Below are 8,437 nucleotides of genomic sequence, written 5' to 3' on the forward strand. Positions count from 1 at the left end.
TCCTATGTGATATTGGATTGATTGGCCCACAGATATCAGCATGAATTAACTGAAGAATACCTGACGCCCTCCACGTGTTTTCCTTAGGAAAAAAGTCCATTCGTTGTTTCCCCACCAAGCAATCTTCACAAACCTTCGAAGTAACTTTGAGCTGTGGCATACCCTCCACCATCTTCTTCTGTTGAAGAACTTTGAGACCACTCCAGCTTAGATGACCATATCGACAATGCCAAAGTTGGGACTGTTCCGAGACAAGAGATACGAGACACTTTTGCTCCCTTATCTGACATCGTACAATGAGAATGAACATCCTGTTATGTGACATAGCAGTTTCAATGATTAAGCCCCGCTCAGGATGAAAGATTTTGCAAGCTCCGTGTTGTATGAGAACTGCAAGACCTTTCTCTTGTAGTTGTCCAATACTCAGTAGGTTATTCTTCAAATCTGGTACATAGAATACCTCAGTAATCACATGCATAAGTCCATCTATCTCCATTCGAACACTGCCCTTTCCCTGCACTGTCAGGCTTGCATCATTTCCTAGTTTAACAGAATCTTTGAAGCCTTTATTAAGATCACAGAAAAGCTCCTTCTTGCCACTCATACGATTGCTGCACCCTGAATCTAGAAACCACACACAGTCACTGCTAGTCTTGTTATCATCCACGTACGCCATAAGTAGCATCTCTTCACTTGTCTCGGCCAGGTTTGCTTGTTTCTCCTTTTTAGGGCACTCCCATTGAAAATGGCCAAGCCCGTGACAGTGATAGCATTCCACTGTGGATTTGTCAAATCCCGATCGACCACGTCCTCTTCCTCTTCCGCTCCTCTTCCGCAGTAAGAGCTACGACCTCCTCTTCGTCCTCCATCATTCGTGACTTGTAGTGCTTGTTCATCCTCAGTATGCCTACACATTCTTTGCTCATGAACCAACAGACTGCTTTGAAGTTCGTCAATGGATAAACTGTCTATATCATTTGATTCCTCAATGAAGCACATAACGTAATCAAACTTTGGAGTCATGGACCTTAAGATCTTCTCGATGACCACCACATCACCCATCTGTTCACCGTGCACTCTCATCTTGTTGGCAATGGTGAGAGTTCGAGCAAAGTACCCATTAACAGACTCATCCACCCTCATGTGGAGTACTTCAAACTCTTTGCGAAGAGCTTGCAGCTGTGCACGTTTGACTCGAGCCGTGCCTTGATATTTTTGCTTCAAGGAGTCCCAAATGTCTTTTGCTGTATCCTTTTTCAAAATTGTCTCCAAGATCGATCGATCGATGGCTTGAAACAGATAATTCTTTGCCTTAAGATCCTTAAGCCTTAGATCTTCGATTGTCTTCTTCTGTACCTCTGTAGGATCCACTCCTTCTGCTATTGTAGGGACCCCAGTTTCTATCAAACTCCAGTATTCTTTGGATCGCAGAAAATTCTCCATCAGCATGCTCCAATGATCATAATGCCCATCAAGCTTAGGAATGGCTGGCTGCACAAAACTACTTTCTCCTACCATATCGCTGCTCCTTCTCACTGCACTCGTGTTTACTGTCAGACTTTAAATCAAGCCTCGTGGTGGGGCTCTGATACCAGATGTTAAAAAACCAGAAAGATCTTCGAGAGACTGAGAGAGAAGGAAGTTCAATACACACTTGGTTTCTGGGAGAATAATCTTATTGAATTCAAAGATAACACAGACTACTTATAGCCTTACAAGATAACTGAATGAAAGTAACAACCCACGATTTTACAGCACCTAGAATCGTGGTATCTGACTAGGGTTAAAGACTGAACGTGAAACAATACTGGTTCCTTAATAATAGGAATTATTAACGACTACAAAGTTGACCTAGAAACTAGGAAGCTTAACCCTAGTGGTTAAAATACTCCCAACAAGTTTAACATACATGCCACAGATTTAACTAATAAAAAACTTCATGCCCGAGGAGAATAGTATTGCGCCATGGTGTATCCAGTCTGGAAACCGGTGAGAATCAGAAGGATACTTGCTGCAATCCAGGAGGTGGTTTTCCATGGATCTGAACAATAGTTACGCGCGAATGTTTCTCCCCACCTCCTCGATTTAGTTTGGTGTTTCTTTACTCGAGTACAGAGTCCATCATAGTAGAAATAAGTAAGCACCGTGTCGCAGTAAAGCTTGCTGAAGAACTCAGAACCATTTTCAGCGCTCAGCCAGTTACCTATAATTCCCATGTCGCAGAGAAATTTAATATCGTTGCTAGAACCGAGGAGGTTATCCATCAGAACGGCATAAGATGTGATTTTATGCGAACGACCATAACAGCACTGCTCCAAGGCGATCAGGTTCCTGAATATCGATTCAGTTAACTCTCCAATTTCTAGATGCGGAATCATAATAACCCCATTCTTGCATTCTATGTTCATTATGCTTTTACATTCATCGGAGCTCATTTTGAATCTAATGCCGGCCTCAGAAAGAGCAGTTGCTGAAGCTATCGATTGTGTATTTGCATTGAAGGAAGGTTTCTCATCTTCATAGCATTCAGTGAATGAGAAAACTATGGAAGTTCTTATGAGATCGAGAATGTGGAGCACACTTTCATCCTCTTGGTCTAAGATGTGGAGCGCAATTTCATCCTCTCTGTCATCATTTCTTCTTAGATGATCCAGATACCACCAGCAGTTATGGGATGGTTGTGGTTGTGAGTCATCCTCATTGTCATCATTTCTTCTTAGATGATGCAGATACGACTTGCAGTTATGGGACAGTTGTGGTTGTGAGCTGAGCTCGGTGAGGATGAGTCGCGAGAGGCTGGGCTGAGGGGTCTGGTAATACTTCACGGTGAGCTCATATATGTCCTGGAGGACAAACCAAGGAATCTGATTTTCTAAGAGCAAGAGGTCATGACATATGTACTGGAACATGCAATCCATGTTGAATAAGGGGTCATTAGTGTCCCTCTGGTCCTCATCCATACTCTTCCTAAATATTTGTACCAGGAAGCAACCATCAAGTATCATCATGTGGAGAAACTCCATTTTCATCAGAGGATCAAACGGATGTGCATAAAAATCACGAGCTTTTTTCTCAAACTCAGCCATGTATTGTACTTGCTTGTGATCTTTAATGTAATTGATGAGTTTATTGATCGATGTTTCTAACTCCATATCCCTGTCATGTGACCTATCCATGTGTAAGAGAAGGTCGCGCAAATACTCGTATTTCAGATTTTCCATAGCTTGAAATTGTACATTGTTTCGTGGATGATAGGGTCCGATTGAGACAATGTCAGGTGCGTATGCCAGTACGTTATGTCTGCGGAGAACTTCAGGAACTCTGAAGATGCACCTGGGAAGCTGTGGCGTCGAGGTGTTCTTCGACGCTTCAAGTAAAATGTCTACGTCCATAGCGATTACTTATGATTCCAATCCAATTAATTTGTTCGTGGTCCTGAAACGCTGTAAACAAATCAAGTTAACTGTAGAATTAAGGGGATTAACATGACATTCTTCCAAACGTAATGAAATAAAACTAAAAATACTTTCAATCTAATGTATCTGAAAATTGACTACAAAGCGAACAAGGATTACAGAGAAACAGTTTGCGCCTTGAGTTTGAGTTTGAGAGCAGTTTGCGTTGGAATTTTTAAGGGTATTTCATAATACAACTGTTAATATCATATAATTGATATAGATATTTTCTCTTCTTAACTGCTATTCCAAATGGTATTTATAAAGACTCTTTATTATCAAATTCAAGGTATTTTAAGGTCCTTAATTCCGATTGGACCATTTTATTCCAACACTGATATTGCATCCGTTAAAATCACTTGTAACGTTATTGATAAGTATTGAATATAAGGGTTTGACTTCCTAACGTTACGCCCACACACACACACACACACACACACACACACACACATATACATAAATATACTTGTTAATCTCCATTGACACGTGTGCCGAATGGCCGGATATGCATCAAGTATGATCTCCTGTACCGCGCAGCTTCTACGGCGAAGGTGCACAGCACGCTGGTGCACCACATAAGATCGATAGTGCAAAACTTTTGCCCTAAGCGGTGGCTATCCCGGAAAAGCTGTCGGAGGAGATGAATGCGGTGTGGAATGTGCTATCAGTAAGTGTCAATTCAAATTTTAATAATAATTTTTAATTATTACTATTACTATTACTAATAATATTTTAATAATTTTGATAATTGTAGTTGGACTATGATGTTGAAGAGCTCAATGCCGACACGATCACCTACATAGATGATATCGTCAAGAAGCAGTACGCCGAGTGGAAGATCGCTCGAGATCGTGTTGTCCAACATGGAGTTGTTGGCGCCATGTCGAGCCCATTTCCAGTCATCACCACCGCGTTAACTATTTAATTTGTATTAGGATTGTAATATTTTATTTTGTTTGTATGTACACTTTTAATATAAATCTATTCCATTTGGTTATTATTTTTCATATTTATTTGTATTTTAAATATGTCAAACTAAATTAATTAAATTAAAAAACAAAAAGAAAATCGAAATACAATTGCATTGCGAAAATTTCTTTGGCCAACATAACCTTGCCCGACGAACCTTCCAATTTTCGTTGGGCATAATGAAAAATAAATAAAAACTAAGTATTTCCCGACGAACCTTTCAAATTTCGTCAACTAAAGTGAAAGCATTCGTCGGCCAAAGATATATTTTATGATTTAGGGTTTACACTTCACCGGCAATATGCATAAGATTGCCCGACAAAAAAACACGTTCATAATACATGTGTCACATTTTTTACGTTTGCCCAACGAATTGATTGGTCGTGCAAGGGTCCTGATGTTTTATAATAGGCCCGAGAACCTTCTTTCTTCCTGCGTTGTTTCTCTGATATCTCTCTCTGCAAATTCCCCTCCCCTCTGCAAACTGCCATCCCCCTCTCAACTCTTTCTCACTCGCCATCTTTGCCCTCTATCTCCCTCCCTCTTTCTCTCACTCTTGAGCTTTCACAAAGGTATGATATAAAACTTTTTCGAATTTAATTTTTTTTTTTATATTAGAAATTTTATACTACGAAATGCTTTAATTTATATGTGAAATGCTTTGTATATTTGCGAATTTGTATGGGAAGGTGGTGTGGTGGGTTTAGGTGGATACGGAGAAGGAGGGTGGGGTGGTTTTAGGGTTTAGGCAGGAAGAAGGTGGCGGGGAAAGGGCTTAGGGAAGGGGACGGTGGGGTGGGGTCTCGTCGAAGGTGGTGGGGGTGCGGGGCGGCCAGGTGGGCGTGGCGATGGGTAGGTAGGTTGGGTTTGGGTTGGTGGGTGGTTTGTTTTTCTAATGTTCGTTTGTGGAATATTATAATTTTTAGAATAATTAGAAGATTTTATAAATACTAGAATTTTTAGGAAATTTTTGAGATATCAGAAATTTTTAGGAAATATTAGAAATTTGTAGGAGATAATAGAAATTTTTTGCAAAATTTATTTATTTATTTTTGTAAATTTTATGAAATAATGCCATTTAGTAAATTTTTTAGAAATGACTATATTTATTAGAATTAATGTAAATTTTATGAAATAATGCCATTTAATAATTTTTTTTAGAAATGACTATATTTATTAGAATTAATGTAAATTTTTGTAAATTAGTGTTTCTTTATAGTGATTTTGTTTTACATATGTCAGCGTGGTTGATCACGGTACGTTTCAAGAATGTCTAATCCATATAATCACATAATCAAAAGCCACAACAGTAGATCGTACATGATTGCTGAAAAACAATATGGTAGGGCGGGTAGGTTGGGTTTGGGTAGGTGGACTTGGGTTGGTGGGTGGTTTGTTTTTCTAATGTTCGTTTGTGGAATATTATAATTTTTAGAATAATTAGAAGATTTTATAAATACTAGAATTTTTAGGAAATTTTTGAGATATCAGAAATTTTTAGGAAATATTAGAAATTTTTTGCAAAATTTATTTATTTATGTATTTTTGTAAATTTTATGAAATAATGCCATTTAATAAATTTTTTAGAAATGACTATATTTATTAGAATTAATGTAAATTTTATGAAATAATGCCATTTAATATTTTTTTTTAGAAATGACTATATTTATTAGAATTAATGTAAATTTTTGTAAATTAGTGTTTCTTTATAGTGATTTTGTTTTACATATGTCATCGTGGTTGATCACGGTACGTTTCAAGAATGTCTAATCCATATAATCACATAATCAAAAGCCACAACAGTAGATCGTACATGATTGCTGAAAAACAATATGGGAGGGTAAGAAGATGATGCAGGACTACGGTTTAGGAGATACATAGGATTTATTTTGGTTCTTTAAATATTTAATGTACTAATAAATATTTTTGTTATAAATTATAAACAATATATATCCAAGGCACTTAAAAATATCCAATTGACCACATTGCTTATATTTTTATGTACGTATTCAATGAAGAGAATATCAAGTGGAACAACTCATAGATATGGTGTCTATATATGAGTTCAATTTATTTAATGGCCGTTTGAAACATTTCGTTTTTATTTTTTAGTTTTTACCAGACAAGTTTTCACTTTTTAAGAAATTGAAAACCAAAACTGAAAACGATTAAACGATCAGCAACATTTGCTTGGTAAACTCAGGGACTAAGCTAAACCAGGATCTGTTCTAACTAATTTGCAGCAATACATTTCATTTGAAACTAAGATTGAAAAATAATCAACATTTAGAAACTTATCACAATAAGCTACAGAAAGTTCTTGAGTTTCGTTGTCATAGACTTACAAGTTGGATTGGGTCCTCAGAAACGAAAACCAGGCAGCAGATCACAGAACCTCCACCACGCTAGGATTGTGCTGAACTACCATAATCATTCTCGGCAAATATTGTTTGTGCTTTTGAGTTTCTTCTACTGCTTTGCTCAAGTATTGAGATTATTATAGTACTCGTAGAGACACAATACACGACTCTACTTTTAATTTATTTCCTGAAATATCCTTGCCTACCGATCAGGGGCATCTCGGACATTTTGAAGGCCCTATGCAAATTTAATAAAAAGGCCCTATTTATTTAAAATAATAATAATTTTTGGACAATATATTCATACAAAGTTCAACAAACAATATTCAAACTTAATTGAAATCAACATCTCACTCCTACTAATTGCATAATCTCCAGTTAACGTGAAATCATGATTTAGGGTTCATCCATAGAAAAAAATGGAGCACAACTGAAAGAGAGAGATGGAAATAGGATTGTGTTTGTAGAAAAAAGTAACGCACAAGTTAGTTTTTTGTTACTTAAGAAAAGTGGAAGAAAGCAATACACAAGTTATTTATTGCTAGATAAAATCATATGATGACGATTTTTCTTTTCAGTTAAAAGCATTTTTATTAGAAATTTATACACATATGTAATATATAGGAGGATCCAAAAATATTGGGACCCTTTAAAAATTCGAGGCCATGTGCCAGTGCGCATTTTGCACACTCCCAATGCCGCCTCTGCTACCAATACCATCCTAAACGTAAATTTCATATCTACGGTTGATCGACTCTTATTGTTCAGTTGTATAACTTGTATTTTCAGTTGTGGCTCCCATGCCAATACCAGCTTTCATCTTCCATTTAACTAAAAATAATGTTAGGTTTATTGTTTTAACTTGTGAAACTTGCAACGTCCAAAATACTGGCTCGAGTTCATAACTTCACTGAAGTATTTGGAATTTGGGACCATTATTTATTACAAATCTAGCTAATACTTAGCTCCACAGCATCTTTTGTTGGTGGTTGATACCCGTTAGCTCCATCAGAAGTGATGGCCTTTACATCACTTCTGACGTACTTGTACAACGCCTTCATCTCCTTCTTGTACGATTCCATTATTGTATACCAACTGGTATAAAAGCCATAATGACCTATTCTAAATGCGACTATATTATTGTCCTAGCGAACAATAAATAGGTTCGTACGTATTCACATTTTCATACGCATAGCACAAAGTATTTTTTTATACATCATGAAAAAATATATTTGAATACACACATGTATTACTTCAATCAAACTACCACATAAATTCAAAAACTAAATCACAACAACATAAACTACTTACAAAATTAACTTCAAATTCGATCTCCAACAATAATTGTATACAACAAACCTATAGGAAAGAAATTGAATTTTGTTTGTTGGAATTCATAATTAAAAATATAAATGGCAAAATCAAATTAACCATTATCGCTTACCAGATAGAGAAGGAGAAAGAAAGGGAGAGGAGACGGAGATAGATATGGACAAATGCAAGAGATGGAGATGGAGATGGAGAGGGACACACTTGAAGTGAGAGAGAGAGAGATAGAGAGGGAGATAGAGAGAGAGAGAGAGAGAGAGAGAGGATGACACACCCCGACCCCGAGGTCCTGGGGACATTGAGATGGTCACATGCTAGCCGACA

At 37.1% G+C, this 8,437-nt stretch overlaps 1 protein-coding gene across 2 annotated transcripts; it reads right to left on the bottom strand.

The window, feature by feature from the left end:
• Positions 1–1,664: 1,664 nt before the first annotated feature.
• Positions 1,665–6,929, bottom strand: LOC125476053 (UPF0481 protein At3g47200-like). 2 transcript variants are annotated; one of them, XM_048581773.1, is made up of 2 exons: positions 6,770–6,929; positions 1,665–3,435 (listed from the first exon to the last, which is right to left on the bottom strand). In XM_048581773.1, the coding sequence occupies exon 2, from the start codon at positions 3,390–3,392 to the stop codon at positions 1,938–1,940; it is 1,455 nt and encodes a 484-aa protein (XP_048437730.1). In that variant the 5' UTR covers positions 3,393–3,435; positions 6,770–6,929; the 3' UTR covers positions 1,665–1,937. The 2 variants fall into 2 exon arrangements, with proteins under 2 accessions (XP_048437730.1, XP_048437729.1); XM_048581772.1 differs by having other exon boundaries at positions 1,665–3,443; positions 6,770–6,928.
• Positions 6,930–8,437: the final 1,508 nt, after the last annotated feature.

The sequence above is a fragment of a genome, unplaced genomic scaffold, assembly GCF_019419815.1.
Source record: "Pyrus x bretschneideri cultivar Hongxiangsu unplaced genomic scaffold, Pyrus_bretschneideri_v1 Contig17, whole genome shotgun sequence".
NCBI classification, from domain to species: Eukaryota; Viridiplantae; Streptophyta; class Magnoliopsida; order Rosales; family Rosaceae; genus Pyrus; species Pyrus x bretschneideri.

What these genes read in the sequence shown, in the direction of transcription:
- LOC125476053 (XM_048581773.1), bottom strand. Translation starts at nt 3,392, where the DNA reads ATGGACGTAGACATTTTACTTGAAGCGTCGAAGAACACCTCGACGCCA.